This window comes from Cuculus canorus, chromosome 13 (assembly GCF_017976375.1).
Source record: "Cuculus canorus isolate bCucCan1 chromosome 13, bCucCan1.pri, whole genome shotgun sequence".
Classification (NCBI taxonomy): domain Eukaryota; kingdom Metazoa; phylum Chordata; class Aves; order Cuculiformes; family Cuculidae; genus Cuculus; species Cuculus canorus.
The window spans coordinates 15,036,268-15,057,423 of NC_071413.1; the positions used below are offsets into that span (position 1 = coordinate 15,036,268).

Below are 21,156 nucleotides of genomic sequence, written 5' to 3' on the forward strand. Positions count from 1 at the left end.
ATGAGTCATCTAAACAACTCAGTTTAATTTTGCCTTCCCATTTTAACATTTCTTTTTAAAAAACAAAGTCCTTCTCCAATCACAATAGCCACTGTCCTAGCTAATGCACATCTTCTAACTTACTGGAGCATCTGAGACAAATACAAAAGTTTGCTTTTTTGGCGAGGCACAGTACATGTTGCTGTCATCTTGATGAGCACCTTTTGCCTAGCAAGAAAACGTTTGTGTTGCTGCTTCCACGTTCAGGGCACAGAAGGATACCTATAAGAGCTTGGCCGATCAGAAGTTCAGCAAACTCGCACATGTGAGCCAGGCCTGCGAAGTTCCAAGTCCTCTCCTTAGTGGGACTGGCACTTACTGGTTCATGCCCCAGTGGCCAATTACTGACTGAAGTGGAAAAGGCAAACTAAGTCACCTGCATCACAATAGCCCATCATTAGATTAACCCTTCACCTTAACCTTTCGCAGTCAGCCTTTAGCCAGAAAAGGTCTTGGGTTTTTATTTATTACTACCCTAAAAAGTGAAGCGTGCTCATGAAGAGTGTCTCTTCCCAAGAATGTGTCACACTATGCAAAGGCAGATCCCCTCAAATCCTACATAAAGACACTGAAGCTGTGATGAGGTTTTGGTCATCAAATATGACAACTGCAAAGTTAGAAATAATCTACCAAGCCTTCAACATGCACATTTGGGTTTTACCTGTATTTTCAAACTGGGAGAAGCAGAGGGAGAAAGGTGTCCCCTTGGGCACCTTAAAAAAGACCAAATCATGCTCACCTTACACTGGGAATCCAAACAGACGTGTTTCATTCTGAGATGCTTTCGTAAATCTCCAGGGAAGTTAGAGCAGGGCTGCTTGAAGGGGTTTTTTGTAGTGCAAGGCTTGGCCCAGTTTATTGCATGCTCTTTTTCCTCTCACCAGGACATAGCACTCTCCGACACAGGCAGATCCACAACATGTCAAATGCTCCAAGGTGACTCCATTTTTGCATAATTCAATCTCGACATACTTTTTGAAGTACAGCTACATAAGACATATTATCTGTCTTCCTCTAGATATTCCAGAAAATTTACTGAAATCCTAAAACAGATCCCAGAACTCTTGACTCAGTTTAAACTACACTCCTTCATCCACAAGATATATTTCTTGTTCTCCATGTTGACCCATGGGGCCTTGTTTGTGTGGGCCCCTAGAAGACCAATACACTATGTTCAAGAACATTAACCAAGCAAAAGACAGGAGAAGCCTCCGGTGTTCAGCTTTGTCAGAGGAGTCATATTTGTCCTCTCCTGTTTATCTATTGAATGCCTGAGCCCAGCTGTGCAGATTCTCAGAAATGAGAAGCCAAGCCTAGAGGAAAAGCCTACAGGGTATGATCTGACTAACCTGACAGTACGTCAGCATCTTAAAGAAAATGAAAATGTACACATATGGCTGTTAGGAAAAACTGATCTGGCTTGTCTGTGGCTCTGTGCAGTTTGCCATTCTAGCTAACAGTTTTGATGCAAGATAAATGAATCAACAAAGCACTAAGGGACATGAGTGACTTTCTCAGAATCCTCTTTCTAAATGTTCTTTCAAGAAGGGATATTAATTTTATGTTATAAGGCAGGCTATAAAGGATATATACAATTCAACCTGCATTCAAACAGCTTGATGGAATTTTCTTTGCTCCCAGTTCATTTGTAAAGATAATCAGTCATTCCTTTCTATACACTTGTAAGACTGTAACATCCCTTGTCTGTCTTGTCAGAGCGTTTCACTGTTGGCTAAAAACAGAGGTTCCAAGAGTGAACTGCACCACACGCAACAGCTGTCCAATCTTTATCAAGACCTTTGGATATTACCATTAGCACGTTGAGAATCCTCATTGACATTGAGCACTGCATATTGATATTTTTCTCTTTTGTTCTCCCTGCAGCACTTTTTACAATGGGCGGCAATGGGGATGGGCAGCCATGCAAATTCCCTTTTAAATTTCAAGGCCAATCCTATGACCAGTGCACAACAGAAGGCAGGACAGATGGATACCGATGGTGTGGAACCACTGAAGACTACGATAGAGATAAGAAATATGGATTCTGTCCGGAGACTGGTATGAGGAATGTTATTTGCACAACACAGTCTAATTTGTACTTTTTTAAGTAACAAAAGCCTCCTTTTTTACAGCTTCACCAGAGCACATAATTTGATGATTTAGGCACAATTTCAGCATAGGTGGCCAAGGAAATGACTAGAAGAGGAGCGATCTATGTAAATAACAGCGTGCCAACACCAAGTTATTCATGGATACACAAATGTCATTGAACCATAGGACTAAGCATCTGCCACTGCAGGATAATTATGAGTAGCTTACAATTCATTAATGGTCCTGGAAGAGAAGTCTCATGTGACAGAAGAAAGCATGAGTAATATTTAGCTTTATACTTACAGTTTACATGTGAAAAAGTAAATCCTGTTTAGTATGTTAAGCTTGAGTTAATAGATCTTTTCAGCAATTCAAAGGAACTAAGTGAGATGGTTTAGCCAGGAAAACAGATTCCTGCTTCCTTCCAATTTTATCATCCTTTTTAACTTGATGTTTATTACATGAAGGAACACAAATTAATTTATAGTCTTGTACACCTTGCCAGATGTTCAATGTTAGGATACAGATTAGAGCCGTATTCAGACTGCAAGAGCTACAGCAGTTCTAAAATCTCAGGCTTTTAACAAGCCAAGGGGAAGCCACATTCACCCTGAAGCTGCATTCAAACCTACGTGCACCTTGGTTTAGGAGTCTTTTGAAGATGGCCTAACCATTTCCAGTAGGGATTTGACGTATTTGGCTTCCTGTTACTTTTGATAACTGGGTATAACACTTCAATTTTCTTTTACAGACGTTAAAAAAAAATTAAAAGAAAGGATCAAATTCATTATAACTCACTACACAGTAAGGAAGAGAAAAATATAAAGGATAGACCATCAAAAGATACTTGCCATGCAATAGTATTCCAGAACACTTAACTGCTGCTTTCTCAGTAGTGTGAACATGAGTCCAGGACTCATTCTTACTCCCGCCAAAAGTATTGGCAAATTCATTGCAATGGCAAAACTTGGACTTCTTTTTTATCTGCATCACGCAATTTTCTTTCCAAATATTACTTCTACTCTTATGCCTCATGTTCTTAAGAGGGCTGCAGATTTTCTGCTTGCTTTGGTTTTAATATGTACTTTAGAAGATGCATTGGCTTAAGGGGAGGTTCAGGTTGGATATCAGAAAAAAATTCTTCACAGAAAGAGTCATTGGGCACTGGAACAGCTGCCCAGGGAGGGGGTCGAGTCGCCTTCCCTGAAGGTGTTTAAGGAAAGGGTGGATGAAGTGCTTAGGGACATGGTTTAGGGAGTGTTAGGAATGGTTGGACTCGATGATCCAGTGGGTCCTTTCCAACCTGGTGATTCTGTGATTCTGTGTAATCTCACCAAAGGATTCCCTTCTCACTTTTTTTCTGTCATTTTCCACAGCCATGTCAACAGTTGGCGGAAATTCAGAGGGAGCCCCCTGTGTGTTCCCCTTCATCTTCCTTGGGAATAAATACGAGTCCTGTACGAGTGCAGGTCGCAATGATGGCAAGCTGTGGTGCGCTTCTACCAGTAGCTATGACGATGACCGCAAGTGGGGCTTTTGTCCAGATCAAGGTAGTGCAGTTTGTCAGAACAATACAATGGTAACAGCATTATCGGCCACATCAATAACATCACACTTACGATGATTTCATTCTCTTACTTATCACTGCTGTCTGGTTACAGTATCTCTCCCCAACTCAAAATCTCAGCAAAACCCCTACATTCAAACATGCAATTAATCTTAAAGACTAAGTCACAGAGCTCACCTGCCTGAAACATCAATGTTTCCTAAAATTATAATCATGAAGTAACTTTCTAAAATATAAAACATTAAAACAGACTCTAAAAAAAAAATCAAAGAAAAATATTTCTTTCTGCACCAATTTTTCATTCCAAGGCTAAACCCCACAAATACTATAGCATTTCACTAGTATATGAGAACTATATTCTGATATCAACCAAATTAGGAACAAATGATAAACATCAAAAATGAATGCATTTGTAATTGATATTGACAAAGATGAAAAACAAGTTTTAAGAAGAGAAAGAGAGTATCAAGTTGGTATGGTGAACATCGGTGTTTAAAATTGTTCTGGATAATGTTTGCCTTTATTTGTCACATGGGTAAAATTAAATACAGCAAAAGGGTTTTAAAAGACAAGTGCTACATTCAGGTTTTTCTTTTAGGATGAAAATAATCACCACTAATTTCAGAGACTGGGCATAATTGATAAAATGTCATGAGAAAAAGTTTTTTTAAGCCTAATAATATTTGGTACAACAGTACTGACTCAGGCTCTGTTCACAGATATACAGATCTGTTTACCACTTGCATGCCATTAATTGATAAAACACATGATTTGAGGTCTGGATTGCAAATTTAATTCTTCTTGCTTAAAAAAAATGATGATTTGTTACACTCCTTTTTTTCAGACCTGTTGACTCTGGTCAAAGTCATTTGAATGTGAGATGGTAGCAAATATCAGTCACAGGAGAGGTTTTAGAATATCTCCAAGGAAATGTCATTTCTGGCAATATGTATGACGTGCACAATTTGAGGCTGTAAATACTAATTATGAAATTTATTATTGGGATCTTTTTGATGAGTAGCAAGGAAAATAAAATTATAAGACTATGAATAACCTGTGTGGTACGCTTTTATTTGGATGAAAGCAGCTGACACTATCTTGCTTTGTTATTCAGGATACAGTCTCTTCTTGGTTGCTGCTCATGAATTTGGTCATGCTATGGGATTAGAGCACTCTGAGGATCCAGGAGCTCTTATGGCCCCAATCTACACCTACACCAAGAACTTCCGACTTTCTCAGGATGACATTAAAGGGATCCAGGAGCTATATGGTAAAGTCTCCTCTTGCCAGAGCTATTCATCAGAAAACCAAGCAACACAGGCTGAAATCTGGGACTCAAAGCTTGTAATAAATTACATACTGCACAATATCACAAATGCCAGAAACATCATCTATTATTATTATTAATGGTGTTTCCAGGGCTCCTACTTCAAACAAATTTAACAATTTAAGGACAAGGAGTAACTAAATTTCCTGAACTAACAGGAGCAGCAAAACTCCCCTGATAATCAAACTTTTGATGAAAATTTCTAATCCCCTCACTGGGACAATGAAACCTCATGCTTTTCTCTAGCTTGAAATACCTGATGTGGCTGTGTTTTTGTCTACATCAAGCTGAGCTTCCCAGAATTGCAACTCCTTGTACAAGAGGAAGGATATGGTTTCCTGTCCCAGCTTGGAAACAGTTCTCATTGCCTTCCCACAGCAATTCAAGATGTACCATCACAATAACATTTCCAGATAGTGTGTGGGAGCCAATGCATCCATGTAAATGCATACAGCAAGCTCCTGGAGAAAAAGCACATTCAGTATTTTTATGTTGGTACATCTTTATTATAACTTATTTCCTCCACGGATACTCTCAGTAAAATGCAGAGGCATTATTACAATCAAAGTTCCTTCTATGTACATATTTTCCTTCTTACAGAGGCACAAGTATACTACAGTCAATGAAACACTTGAAGAAAATCAACAACATTTCTCTTTCTGTGCTTTTCACTTTTCTGCTGAGGTATATTCCTAATTGTAAGTGACTATATTCTAAGTACTCAACACTTCAGAAATTATAATAAGAATATACTGAAATGATTACCACAGGAGATACCTTTTTTATCAAAAATCTGATTTGAATCTTCTTTTTTTCCTTGTTCTCAGCTGCTTTAATTGAGCAGGGAATTGAGACATGGGCTGGGTTAAGTGAATTTTCTAAGCTTTCATGGCTCATCTTTGATAGGGTTCAGATTTTAACCCGGTTCTCTCAAGGCACACTTCAAACCATGAGACAGAACTATCTTTCTTCCCTCTTTATTGCTGATATAACCCTTTACAAACTGCTTTCTATATAAAAGAACTATTCAAAAACTCCTTTATTTTATTCCATTATTATCATCTCAAATCAGCTATGCTCACTTTGTTTCATACAGAAAATTAATCTGATGTCTAAGAAAAAATGCAAATGCCTTATAAGGCAATAGAACAGCAGCCAAGTCATAAAACAAAATAAAATAAACCAGATGGCAAAGTGTATGTTCTGAGGAGCACATTTTGATTATTGATGAGGGCAGAAAGATCATACAACTGGCTCAAAACGCATCTTTAACTCACAAAACATTGTCACTTCTAAAAGAAGAGAAATCCACTTTGACATCTCTCTCAGCCAAGTTGAGATAATTCTGAATAAAAGGACTTTGAAATGCATTTCTCTTCTTTTTAGAAGGCAGTAAAATAAGAATTGTAATGTTAACATTCAAACTCAGCATAATCACTTCTGAATATCTTTCAAATGAAATAATCAGCTCAACACAGACAGATACATGCAGGCTCAATGTCTTCAACGGGGCCACACAGCAGATTAAGGCAAGACTGGAAGCTAAGTTCTTTTCCGCTGTACTTGACTACTCTTCTCCTGAAAAGATTTTATTATAAGGTTTTTTCCCTTTCAAGCCTTGCCTCCAAATTATTCCCCTTCCATGGATTATGATAGTTGATGTTCTCGGGTTACCTATGTAGCACTGTATTTTGGTGTACTAGAATGTCTCTGTTCACCATTACAGAAGTATCACCTGATGTGGAACCTGGACCAGGGCCAGGACCAGGGCCAGGACCACGTCCAACCCTTGGACCTGTCACCCCAGAGCTCTGCAAGCATGACATTGTATTTGATGGAGTCGCACAAATTAGAGGAGAAACATTTTTCTTCAAAGATAGGTAAGTGAGAAAAATTGCTTAACAATGGGGCATCAAGTGGAGGAACAGCCCATGCCACAAGAGTACGTTGCTTGCTTCTAGTCAACTTGATATCCAAAAGGACCTCCCTTAATACATGATATTCCCATCCCCCCATTTCTCCAGGGGTCAAGGTGCCCCTGAGTGATAGCACAACCCTCTGATGCATCAGCCCCTCATCCCACTTTTGGATACTCAGCAAATCTGCTGAGGTTGCACTCTGCTCCATCATCCAAATAATTATTGAAGATGTTAAACAGCCCTCTACCCAATAGGGAAACCCGGGATTCACTGCTACAGGCCACCAGATAGACTTCACCCACTGGCCCAGCCAATCAGACAGTTTCCAGTTCACCCCACCGTCTGCTTACTTCACCTGTACTTGCATAGTGTCTCTATGAGACTTTTTCCGGAAACGGGGTCAAAAATCTTTCTGACCTGCTCTCCCCTCATCTACCAAGCCAGTCATTTCACCATAGAAGGTTATTATGTTGGTCAAGCATGACTTCCCATTTGAAAATCCATGCTGATTCCTTCTGATTACCTTTAAGTCCAAAAAGTTGTCTGTAATTAAAGGTAAGTGAGATGATTATGCCATAAATTCATCTTTTCCAAGAGATACTCTCAAACCTTTTAAAGCCTGGAATTTTCAACTTCAGTCATTGTTTTAGGCAGTTTAGTGGTGCTTTTTAATTTCTTGCTTCTGCTCTGCACTGGGATTGTACATTCCAAGATGCTGTGATGATGACTGGGCTGGTGGTAGTTCTCATTAAAATCAGAAAAAGGAAACAACAGAAATCCAAAAAAAAGCCTTGTTCTCATATTTTCTGCCCGATAGGAGCACCAAAATTAACCCTAGTGCCAATCCTGCTGGCTTCTGTAGAGTACCCGAGGGTTGCTTGAAAGATTGAAGTAGCTGGGAGATGCCTCCAAACTTCAAAATGCTTATGCAAACCAGATATGGTCCCCAGAATCTTTAGGTATTTACCCATCTTTAATGTTAATCACAAAATTAGCAATGGAAGAGATGCATGAGTGAGTCTATTACCTGCCAAAGAAGGATTCATTCCTTATAAAGTATTTTCAGATTCCCCTTGTAGCAAAAACTACAAGGACTGTAATTTAGGAATGGAAATCCCATCACTTTCAGTGGAGTAGAGCTGTGGATGCACTGTACTTCCTAATTTCATTCCATAGAGTCCACACTCTGGGGGAAAGCTTCAAATCTGACTGCAGGAATATCGCCAATCTCAGCTTCTAAAAAGACCCTCCAAAAGATTAGTTCATCCAAAGTCAGTGGCAATAATCTCAAATGCCTCTCCCACCACAGAGACACTGCTTCAGCACACCTTCACCTTTGGAAATCCGTGAGCAGAATCTTGTGATTATATTCTGAGTGGTTTAATCCAGGCTGAGTCCAAAATCATTAAATAACAGTATTATGTGACTCGTGGCTGCTATAATAGCACATTAAGGACACTGGTGATTGCACCAGGGCTCCAAGGCAGAGGACACAAGAGGCATTTTTGATGGAAGGGCAGAGACATTCCTGATAAAGTGAGGCAGAAGCACAGCTGCAGCTCCCACTGCCTTTGCCAGGGCCTCTATTACCCAGCTGCTCAGCAATGATGAGCATCTCTTAAGAAGTACAGGACTTGGCAGCACCATGGTGAGAGACACTAAAACTCCTTTTTCCCTGCCATAAATCAATGCCTAATTTGAAATCATTTATCCTCAGTTACCCTGAACATTCTCCCTCACGCCACTGAAGATCTGGGCCCATGTACGTTCACTGCACGTGCCCATATCAAACGCTGTCTGCTATCACACAGGATCGTACACAAGCATCTGAAGCTGATGGAAGTATTACAAAGCACCTGTTCATTCCTCCTTGCCATATGTCAGAGCTGAAACTTTAAAGGGAGCAGGAACAAAGTTCCCCTCACAAAACAAAATGTAATAGTTATTTCTATCTTATGGTGGTTTAAAGTCCAGACATCTCCTTCAGACATAAATTTTCAGTGAGAAAATGTGAATCATCAGCATTACTATGCTGCACGGTTTAACTTTACTCATCAGCTTTGCATGACAAAAAATCAGGGCTAATTAGGTAATTTTACAGTCTGTGTAATAAGGAAATTCCTTCTGTGTGTTTCCTTGTAGTGTCCATCTATATGGCACCCAGACAGCAGTGCTTTGGGTTTGAAGTTTTACCTAATCTTCATCCCAGGCTTTGTGTTTTAGCAATGTAGAAACAGGGATTAAAAACTCCAGGTTGTAAAAATATAATATTCCCCATTTCTATTACAGCTGCCATGGGAACAAAAGATTTATTCAACATGTTTGTGGGGACATCTGCGATACCTTTCATACTATTCCTCTTGGTCCCATCAGAAGCAGACTAAGATTCCTTACAATCCAGTGATCCCTAACAGCAAATAACAGCCTCTTCTCAGCCACAGAATGGCCCCACAGTGCTCACAGATCAGCCCCACAGAGAGCCTTCCACCACCCTGGCCCAACAAGGGTGCCCAAACCCAGGCTCATTTTGCCAGCGTAACCATCAGAGAGCTCAAGTCTTCAGCTCAGTGCCTTCAAATGGAAAATCATTCTTACAGCAGTAGAAAGATCTCTCAAGTTCCTCAGTATTCAGAGCATACCAATAGTCTTTTGCTCACATGAGGGCCTTGGTTTTCAGCCAGACTTCCACCTTGCTTCTGCATTTGTCAACTGGTAATCACACAAGGCTCGATTCAACAATGAACAGTTTAAAATCTATTCCCAAATCAGCAAAGCAATTCAGTATTCCACATAATCCCAGCAAAATAGAAGTGTTTCACATTCAGATACAGTTGCTCAAGGAACTATGCAAACACCAAGACAATCTGTTCACACTGATTCACGCTTTATCTAACACGCAGGAAAGGCAGACAATTGTTGAATTGTTTTGCTCTGTAATGGCTGTCAGTCTTGCAGCTTTCCAAATATCAGGCAAGCAGCATTATGACTCACTTTTGGAATTCAAAAAAACAAATGGTTATCATGTGTCGTGTGACTTTTATGATTCATGAAAGCCACCGTGGCATCCAACTGTCGTATTATACAGGCAAAAGGAGTAAATCCAAAAAGGAGGTCAGATCAGGTTAGTTCTTTCAAACATGTTTTTTTTCCCCTCCCGCATCAAACCAAGGAAGTAAAAGGATATTACTGGAGGTGCTGTGGGCCATAAAGAACGATCGAGCCTTTGGACTGGGCATAAATTCCTCCAAACAACCAGAGTGCCAAAGTGCAACGTTTACACATAGGGCTTTGTTCTGAAACTGAAAAAAAATTCAAGCTTCTGAAGTTTCCCAACACATTAAAAAAGGTTCACTGATTTGGTCTTTTCAGATAACTGCATGTAATAATCATAATAGCAGCAAAGCTTACAGAATCATAGAATGCCTTGAGTTGGAAGATACCTCTACAGATCATGTGGTCCAGCCCCCCATATCTTTAACTCCATCACGTTGCTCAGTGCCCCATCCAACCTGATCTTGATTATGTTAAAATATAACATAGCATACTTACTGCAACAAAGTATAAGTTTATAAATGTAATATTGAAGTTTAACCTGAATGAATTAAAACATTTTAATAAGTTCAAAATGAAAGCCAAATAATCAATTTCACCATTTAGAAAGAAAAACCACTTCCTCCTGCTCAATTAAAAAAAAAAAAAAAAAAAGAAAATTCAGCTTTGCAAAGTTTCCCCTTCCACAAGAAAATCTCACCATTTTAACAAGTCCCTTGAAATGTACGCTTTAATAAAAAAACTGGTGTTCAAGTCTCTGTTGGCTCTGGAAAGTTTGGAATTCATGCAGACAGTAATTACTAGCAGTGACTCAGCCATAAATCAGGTCCAAAGTTGATTAAGAATTATGTAACTTGGATTTTTAAAGGAGTTACTTTTATGAATGCAGTGTTAGAAAGAGTTGTTATATGGATTTCCATTTCATATCATATTGGATCTGCTTTTCTGTCTACAAAGAGGCGCAGGAAACAAATGTTATTACATTTTACAGGGTTTCATATGTGTTTAAACACTGTCAAGAGCAAGAGTAAATTAGGTAAATGCCTTATTCCTTGCCTCTTTTTTAAAGTAAAAATGATGATGAGTTATGCTCAGAGATATTTTTGTACATGTTAAATATACATATATGCAAAATGAGAGCAAGTTAACATCTTACTTTCTTACTTATTAGTATCATATGTCAGGCTAAATTAATATGTATTCTTAATTGAGAGACAAAGAAATGATGTATTTGCAAGTTGTACTCTTCCTCATATCAAACACTACAGATTATCATAATTCTGTATGCAGCTACTAATCATACTTGCAAATGTATTTCAGAGTGTTTTATTTGTCTTAGCAAGCTCTGTTCACAGTCAAACTTCTGTTTATAAAAATACAGCAATTTATTAAATTAGTTTATGATTGCTTCTCTGAGTTTTAGGCAAAACCAAAGCTCAGTTTTAGATTGTGGGTCTCTCAAAGGTGTAATTTGAGAGGAATTACCCATTCTAGGTAGGAATGGGTAATGACTATTTACACTCTTTGAAAAATAAGAACCCGGTAGCATCTTGAGCTTCAGCAACATAATAGTGATAAAAGCTGTTTGACCTGATAATTTAATAGTTATATCTTGGTGCAAGAGTGATTCTATCAGCCTGCTGATTTTTCATTTTGTGGCCATGGCAAAACACTTGTTCTGTTGGGGAAAGAAGTTGTTCATTCTATGGAGGAAGAAATAGCAGTGCCATTTTTAATACCAAAAGCCCTCACAGCACAAAGCTCTGCCATTTAAAGATAGTTACAGCTTTTTAAAGCTTAAATCAAATTATGATCCTACTTACACATAAAATAGACAATAAATTACCCTTTGCATTTCTCTAATGAACGTTTTTAGTGCTAGCAGTTTCTTTTACAGCCTAGCCCACTTCCAAGCTGTTTGATATAGTGTTATTAAATTTGAACTTTTAGTCACTACAATAATAAGAGTAATTCACAGAATAGAAATCTCTGCTTTTGTCAAAGGCTCATCTACATGCTCCATACATAACAGCAGAAGAGCTCTAACAGGGTAAATGCCTTGTAAATGAGTTTATTTGTATAGTAGAAGCACAGAAAACATTTTGCCCTGACGCAAAAAGCAACAAGAACTCCAAAGCAATCAGTGCAAGCAATTTCACCTGCAGTCCAGCATGCAGCTTAGTTTGCAGCTGTTCTAGCAACATGCTTCTAAATAATGATTTTGCTTTTCAGTCACTGTGGCCATGTAGAAACTGTAGAAAACTGTAGAAGAAACAGTTACAAGCGTGTGCGGACCTGTGTGTACATGCGCGCTTATGTGGCTTTTGCCAGAAATGATGAGAAACAGATGTGATGGTGAATTGGTTCATTGTAAACCTCATACAATTTTCTGTTCTGCTCAGATTCATGTGGAGGACTGTAAACCCCCGAGGAAAACCCACAGGTCCTCTTCTTGTTGCTACATTCTGGCCTGATCTGCCAGAGAAAATTGATGCTGTCTACGAGGCCCCGCAGGACGAGAAGGCTGTATTTTTTTCAGGTATGGATTTTAAGCTTTAAAATGTAAGTAGCCATTTGCATAAACATTGTGATCGAGCTCAGTTTCCTCTGAGATGTGTCTTGGTCAGGGGAGAGCCTGCCTAAGAGCCAGTATAGCCAACGGGTACGTGTGAGGGGTCTCAAACATCCATGAGGATTTTAGGACAAAGGCTGGATCTGAAAGACTCTGAACAGCATTCAGCCTTCATTATAACAAAGGGGAGATATAAGCACCTAGAAAGCTACATTCAACAATAAGCGAGACTAAACAAGAGTCAATATTTAAAACAAAAATCAACAACAACAGCGGGACCCCTGTTTCATCAGTCACTGTCTTGTATTTCTTCTGCTTCTTCTCATTTTAAGCTATTGTCTCCATACAAGTTTCTTAAGAAGACTAGATCTTTTTTTCTCCACATGCCTTTCCTTGTCTCCTACTCTTTTGCCAAAGACTGACTTCCACTCTGGCTTTCAAATATCTGCCTTGGTGCTTCATCAGGCAGAGGATACAGGTGGTTATGCTAGCTGCCTCCATCCTCCATGGGAGAGGAGGATAACAGGAAGCACAACCTTGTCCGTCATAAGTCACTCACATGGTTCAGCTGTAATGGCCAAATTAGTGGAGCTGGGAGGCTGTTTTCAACATCAAAAACTGAGCCAGCAAAAAATAAGCTCCAGTATCTAATAAAAACATGACTAAACATCTCCAACCATGTAAAAAACATATGGCTAATGCTGCTGTACATTTTCTGTACGAGAGGGGGGAACAAAGTAATGATAATGTGTTCCACATGTCTCAAAGCCATTTGTTTTAGTTTACATGGAAGGGAAAAGGGAAAAAAAAAAAAAAAAAGCTTACAGTTTTATTTCAGGCAAGCCAAAACACTAAATATTACATGTACTACTTACAACCCTATTACATCTGAACCTCTCTCTTTCTTTCTCTTTATAATTTCCAGGAAAACATAACTAATTTGCTTTTAAAAAAATAAATAAGAACTATCCAACAAACAAAGATTTGTTCGAAACTTACATGTAACTCAACTATCTTAAAATACTTACTACTGAGACCCACCCTTTGCTCCTGAACGAAGTATCATACTAACTTCTCAGGAACTCAAATGCTATACTTCACACTTTTCTCATAGTAATACTTTACTTACTTCCTTTCCCACTAGCACAGAATCAAAGAATGTGCTTTCCGAAATGAAATTTTCCATGGCTTTCAGTGAATCTAGTGAGGGTTTACTAAGTAAATTATAATTCCACGTAAAGAACACAGAATATTTATACATCTTCCACCAGTACATATTTAGAGAGACATTCAAAACTGTCATATAATAGAAGCAACAGAAACAGGAACTCTGGGCAAAAACTCTGACAAATATGAGCCCATGCTTGGTTTCAGAACATCTTCATCACACAAAAAATCACCAATATTAGCTATTTGTTTGGACATAACCTCAACTGTACCAAGACCATGTCTGCTTCAAAGATGAGGCTGCTGAGAAGAGAGGAAGCAAAAGCATGCTGAGGCGGTCTTTTGCTGTGAGGCAACACCTAAGCTGTAAAAGCAGAAATTATAATCATTGTACCTCTGTGCTCTGATCTAGAGATTCATAGATGGTCAAATACTAGAAAGACTAGTAGTACAATTAATGCAATTAAAAAGTTTAATAACAAAGCACAAAAGAAGAAATATTCCTCTGTATCTGATTAATAAACAGTATGTTTGCTTTGTTTTCTTCCCTACTTAGGAAACGAGTACTGGGTTTATTCAGCCAGTAACTTGGATAGAGGCTATCCAAAGAAACTCACCAACCTGGGACTACCTCCTGATGTGCAGCGTGTTGATGCAGCTTTTAACTGGGGAAGGAACAAGAAGACATACATTTTTGCTGGAGACAGATACTGGAAGTAAGATGCATTGAAGTGGTGTTACGCTGTTAGCCAAGCTGTGTCTCTAGGGCTGAATGCACTCTCGGGTTCAGGAGGCAGGAACCAAACATGGAGATTTCATCCTTTGAGAATACAAAATTCACACTGACAGCAGTGGTGAGCAAGGATGCTGGACCAGGGAGGATGGCTAGGAAAGTACTTCGGTACAGCAGCAGGAAACTGGTGTGTATTTGAGAAAACAGCTGGCAATGGAAGAGGATATCTGGGAGTCTCTGTCAGGCTGCTCATGACTAACAAGCCATTCCTCAGCCCCTATATACCAGCAACCGCCCCATATGTCAGTCTCAGGCTCTTGAGAGGGGCAAGCTCTCCCTGCTCTCAGCTTACAAGTACTGGGAGAAATCTCTGAAAATAATACCTAAGAGTTGGGTTGATTTCTAATCACTCGAAGCTGAAGACTAACAAGGCTGCCTTTCAAATTCTTCCACTAAGTCAACAGGTTTGGAGATGCTGGATGTAAAAGAAACAGCAGTGGGACTAGCAAAGCACACTGAGGGTGGCTGTAAATCCTTTCAGCAGTTCATGTACCAGTCTCAAACACATTTGGTCTACTAATAGATTTGGCATGGAGGAGATCTGAACACACCGCGAGAACCGTATCTGCTAGTGCTTTGGGAAAACTCTTAGCTTCAATTCATGTTGAAAGTTTCTACATGTCTTTTCACATGTCCAGTCCATGCTTAGAGAACTTTTGTTGCAAAGAACACCACAAATGTGGTACTTCACAAATACCCACAAACTATATTTGCACTAAGGTTTCTGTTGCAAAGAATGTATGAAAAGCAAAATATGATGTAACATAAGCAACCAAACTCAGGTGACCTACTACCACGCTCTGTCAAGAAATGGTCTTGGAGTCTTATATTAGGGAAGGAATGTCTTTAAAATGCCTCAAGTCTATCGTTGTCATAGAAAGAAATATTCAATGTTACACCTGATAAGGAGTTTACTAATTGTATTTAATAGAATTTCAAATTCATAACTGGCAGGAAGATTAAGGACAAAAGATCATCTTAAATGTTGACGTACTTGGTGCCTTGAGGAACTTTGTGAGTTAGCTCTGTGCTGCCTATCAGAACGGCGCGAGAACAAAACAGAGACATTAACTCCTGCTTTCACCATCTGAGGTCTCTTCCAGGAGCAGAACTTGAAGTCAGGAATGCAGACATTAAACAACAGCCCGAAAGCTGAACCCTCCATTAGCTGTCAATTTACAGGAAAGTTAAACATTAGAAACACCCACCAGAAATCTAAAAGATTCTCCAAGCTATAAGGGTCCCTTCTGAGAGATGCTCTATATAAAATATTCAAAGGAGGTCTCAGTATGATTGAGTTCATTTTATGTGAACATTAATTTCATGTTATGATCAAACTGGATGAGTGTCATTTTTATATCCTAATGGCTGTGGATTCCTGTAAGTAAATAAAACAGCCTTTCACAACTGTCATTTGATCATAAATTTCAATTACTTTCAGGAGAGTGCTCTTGCCCATTATCTAAAGAAAAAAAAATCTTAAAAGCTAAATAATGTTAGAATGTTATTAATTTTTTAATGTCATATTGTACAGACCATCTTAAACATTTGCAAGTAGTTCCAGTACAGCCATTTGTAATATTTCATATTCTTACCAAAACCTACAGACTATGAGTTAGCAAAGCTGCTTGTCTCCTCCGTAGCAACCACTGCTCTGATTTACTGTACTCCAGAGCTTCCAAGTAATACATCACTCTAATCATAGACAGTATTTCTATCAAAGCACCTCATCAACTGCACTCATTGCAGCATGCATAATTTATTGTTAAGAAACCAAAATAAGCTTAAGTGATTTCTATCTGTGTAAAGAGGAAAGCAAGCAGTTGACACATATTTTAGAGGAAAACCGCAGCTGTTCAAAACAGACTGTATAGCCCTAAGTATGCAGCTGTTTTGTTTTATACAAGGACTCTGTCACATGGAATCAAAATAGTTACATACCATAGTCCTTCCTGTGCCATTATCACACTTACTTGACATGGATTTTTTGGAAGCTTTCTTGTCCCTTTCCTTCCAGCTCCAAGCTATTTTAGCTTTATTATAACAAGATTGTTAAGCAAAGTGAAGTATTGTGAGGGAAGAGGAGCTGGCTCAGGTTCCACATCTGAAGTTTAAAGCTGCCCAGCAAATTCTACATTGTCTTTGAATATCACAGGAAAAAGTGGTGAAGTGTAAAATAATAATTTAAATTGATTTTGACCAACCTAGTACTCATTTGTACTCTTCAAACTTGGGATATAATCCAAGTAGTTCCACATAGCAATGAGAGAAATGTAACCCAAGACAGATAAAGACGTGGATAAAAAGAATCAAGAATATAAATGCTCCCACACACACTACTCATCAAAGATGACTGCTCTGAAGTCCACTGCTCCTGAAGAGGTGCTGCTAGTGTGACTGAGCCCTCTCATGCTTGAGAACTACATCCCGTGTCACTGCTCCTCAGGACATCTCCACTCCTCCGGTTCAACACTGACGCTCATCTACAAACCGGAAAAATGGGAAAACCAAGCCACAGCCTTGCTCTTTCCATCTTCAATCTCAAGAACCTTGCATCTCTGCGACTTTTATTCCCTATATGTAGAAAAGGAGATCCTGGATTGCACGTTTGTGGAAGTGTAAAACTGGCTTTGCACAACTTTGTCTTTGCATTCTACAGTGGAAAGCACACAGAGTAAATGAGACAACTGATCATTTGTGGGGGGATACAGGCAAATCTCTCTTCTGAAGGACTCTGTAAACTAGATCTGATTTCTATGGAGTTAGGCAGATTTATACCAGCTGAGTTTTTACTCCTTAAAGCACAGACTGTGAAAGTCATGATGGGTTTGTTTGGGTTTTGTTTTTCGTCAAAAGAATAGCATATATTTTTAACTTGGTATTTATCTGTTGATCATCACTGAGAAAGACAGGACTGTGTGAAAATAATAGGGCTTTTTAATGAGATCTTAGGGAAAGGAATTAGAAATTTAATAGCAATCTATCAATTACATGGACTAAAAGCATATTTCAAGTAAGATTTTTAAAAGATAGCCATTTCATATTAAAATCTTCTGCCTTCAGATGTTGGCTGCTGCCTAAAAAAGGAAAGTTGTAAAATTTCACAGGGTTTTAAAGCAGTTGGTGAATAACTATAATTAAATAGAAACATTACAATCTCACTTATTATATTTCTGTTTGATTGGTTTATATAGTCACATTTGCTAAGGACTGCATGAAAAACTGGGTTAAATTTTAACATTAAGTACAGATTTAATGTGGGGATATAATTTTCTTCAGGTACAATGAAGAAAAAAAGAAAATGGAGCTTACATCCCCTAAATTCATTGCTGACTCTTGGAATGGAGTTCCAGATAACCTCGACGCTGTCCTGGGTCTTGGTGACAGTGGTAAGCTGTAGTTCTGCTCTGAGTCACTAATAAGCTCTCTTATTTGTCTGCTGTGAAACTTAGTGGAGATTTCAATTTCTTGTGGTCCATGAGTAGGAACCCAATTCTCATTCAGCTTTGCAAACTACTGGTTCAAAGAAACTTGTTTTATCTCTTTATTTTCCCATGAAATACCAATGGATAAATACCCTACTAATAGCAATTTAAACTCTTGAAAATGAAACATTTAGGGAATAGAACCTGTCCCAAGTATTTTTATCCAAGACAACAATAATAGTTATGCTAATTTGCCTTTTCACGAAGCTCAGTTAATTTTAAACTGCTACTACTGTCTACCATTTACTTCCTTGATGTTGAACACTTTGTAAAGCTTAACATCTTTTATTAGCATCTTCATCCTTTTCTTCCTTACTTTTCCCCTTGTACTATCTTGTTTAAGTCATCCCATTGTTTTCCACTGCTACGTTGTACAGGTCTAGAAACCTGCTATACATATGTCAGAGAAGACAAGGAGGAAAGTAATTTCTGATGCAGTTACTTTTATGTTAAGATGTCCCTGAGGCTCAGATCTGGGTTCATGTTGGTTTTCCAACATTAAAGTCTCAGTGGAGACTTTTGTCTCTAGCATAGTTTGAGACACAGAGTAAAGCAACTCCTGCCACCTAATGCCTGACGCACAGGCTGTCCCAGCACCAGAAGGCATGACCGAGCCAGTCCCTAGGGCTTGGAACTTTCCCAACTTCTTGATAGCTCCATAGCTTCCTCAGTACCAGCACGTGCACACAGCATCATTTCAGCATCACCCTGCTCTTGCACAGCCAAAAATTGAGTATGCTCATCTCCTTGGTCACAGGCATGAATGGGTCGCGTTTTGTCCTTTGTTATTACCTCCTATCAATTGCCGCTGAGAGCCTGGCCCATGGTTTTAAGTGGCCTCATATTTTGCACAGATATGCATAAATGTTTGGAAGCCCTGCTGATATCACATGAGTCTTGACTCAATTACATTTTCAACATCTATCTTGCCAGCAGACATCTCTTCCCAGAAAGTTCTGGCTCACAAAACAGGCTCCTTTTAACAAGACCTCTCTTCTCTTTATTTTTAAAATAAGCCTTTCTTTAACTGTGTATAATTTTTTCAGAAAAGTAGTCTTCCAGTTCATTAAGCTTCATGAAATCAAACAGACAAAAAATAACTTTCATCAAGAATGATGTGCTTCATAACTGTGCATTTTTATTTACTTTCATAGGATACACCTACTTTTTCAAAGATCAGTACTATCTACAAGTGGAAGACAAGAGTTTGAAGATCGTTAAAATTGGCAAGATAAATTCTGATTGGTTGGGTTGCTGAACCATATGAGATATTAATAACCGAATACTTACTTTTTCGTTATATGCCTTATCTGTAATTAGAAATAGATTCGAATGCTAATTACTGGACCAGTCTGGTACTGGCACCAAAACATTAAGTACCAGTACCGTACACATCAGATAATTTGAGTCCTTGCCATCTCAGTATACAAAAGATGTTTACATATATATTCTGGTACAATTTTTCTGTTGTCATGCTAGTCATATTAACACTAGTAACAGAACATCCATCATTCTTTATTCCCCTGGTGCTTAAAGTATTGAAACCATTGGAGACTGGATCATGCCCCTGCGTTATACACATCTCAAATAGGCTCAAACGAGATGTACCAACAGTGCACTTTGATTTTATTTTTTTTTTAAATACAACTCTGTTATAAATAGATGATTTGTCTTGAAATTTTTCACCCTCTTGCAAGTTTGGTCATTACTTCCATTTATTTTACATAATAATACAGAAAGACTGTCAAAGGCACAGGTTGCCTCAGGATTTGATTTGTGTTGATGCATGATGGAATCATGGCAAGAAACTGTGTTAAAGTATTGTTTTAAAGTACTTTTTATTTTAATACCTTAGTTAAATTTAGCAATTTGCTTCATGCACTTTGTTACTACTCTATAACTTGTTTATTTGGACAGAATGACTCAGATTTTTGAAGTCAATGCGTTATACATAGAAGTCAAGTACTATTGTTTAACTTGTTTTATTTTTCTGTTCTTTATAATATCGTGGGTTTGTTTGGTTAGGTTTTTTGCTTATGCATTGGGCAACAGAAAATGTTCTTTTCACAATCTGATGGAATGTTTCTCATTAAACAAATAAAATAGAAAAGAATGTCCTACACATGAAGTGCCAACAATACAAAAAAAAAATCGAATTACACTGTCAACACTTCTCATGGCCAGGCTTCCTTGTATCATTTGAAATTAGAAATCCAGTAGTATGTTACAGCAAAATACCTGTCAAGGGAAAGACAGTATATAACTGCAGACTAGATTTATGTGAAACCTGGGTTATCTTCTCCACTAGCTTTAAGATGTAACTACAGCAATTTACATTAAATAGATTATATGGTCCCACACCCCCACAAAGCCCACTGCCTTCTCAGAACAGTTTATGTCCCTGTCTATTAGGCACTCTCTTTCTCCTTATCACCAGACTACCTCACCGCAACCCAGACAGAGGGAGTCAGCACAGACACTGTGGTATGCATATCCTGCAAGGTCAGTATTGGGATCAGTGTTATTTAATATCTTTGTCGGAGACACAGACAGTGGGATTGAGTGCACCCTCAGCAAGTTTGGCGACAACACCAAGCTGTGTGGTGCAGTCAACTCACTAGAGCGAAGGGATGCCATCCAGAGGGACCAGGACAGGATTGCAAGACGGGCCTGTGTGAACCTCATGAAGTTCAACAAGGTCAAGTGCAAGGTCTTACACGTGGGTCAGGGCAGATTCTTGTATCAAGGCAGGCTGGAGAATGAAGAAGTCCTGCTGAGAACCAGCCCTGCTGAGAAGGACTTGGAGGTACTGGTGGATAAAAGCTGGACATGAGCCAGCAATGTATGCTCACAGCCCAGAAAGCCAACCATATCCTGGGCTGCATCACGAGAATTGTGACCAGCAGGTTGAGAGAGTTGATTCTCCCCCTTTACTCCAATAAGACCCCATCTGGAGTCCTGTGTTCAGTCTAGAGCCCTGAGCACAGGAGGGACATAGACCTGTTAGAGTGAGTCCAGAGGAGCCCACAAAGGTGATCAGATGGCTGCAGCACCTCCTATACAAGCACAGGATGAGACAGTTGCGTTTGTTCAGCCTGGAGAAGAAAAGGCTCCAGGGAGACCTTGGAGCAGCCTTCCAGTGTCT

At 38.9% G+C, this 21,156-nt stretch overlaps 1 protein-coding gene across 1 annotated transcript in view; it reads left to right on the plus strand.

Moving 5' to 3' along the window:
* Positions 1 to 20,131, plus strand: part of MMP2 (matrix metallopeptidase 2) — a 32,567-nt gene extending 12,436 nt beyond the window's left edge. Inside the window, exons 6-13 of the mRNA XM_009558089.2 lie at positions 1,924 to 2,097; positions 3,507 to 3,680; positions 4,812 to 4,967; positions 6,751 to 6,904; positions 12,397 to 12,533; positions 14,290 to 14,449; positions 17,806 to 17,915; positions 19,166 to 20,131. Of these exons, the coding sequence (XP_009556384.1) occupies positions 1,924 to 2,097; positions 3,507 to 3,680; positions 4,812 to 4,967; positions 6,751 to 6,904; positions 12,397 to 12,533; positions 14,290 to 14,449; positions 17,806 to 17,915; positions 19,166 to 19,269 (1,169 nt within the window). The 3' untranslated portion in view covers positions 19,270 to 20,131. The remainder of the gene's footprint in view (positions 1 to 1,923; positions 2,098 to 3,506; positions 3,681 to 4,811; positions 4,968 to 6,750; positions 6,905 to 12,396; positions 12,534 to 14,289; positions 14,450 to 17,805; positions 17,916 to 19,165) is intronic.
* Positions 20,132 to 21,156: the final 1,025 nt, after the last annotated feature.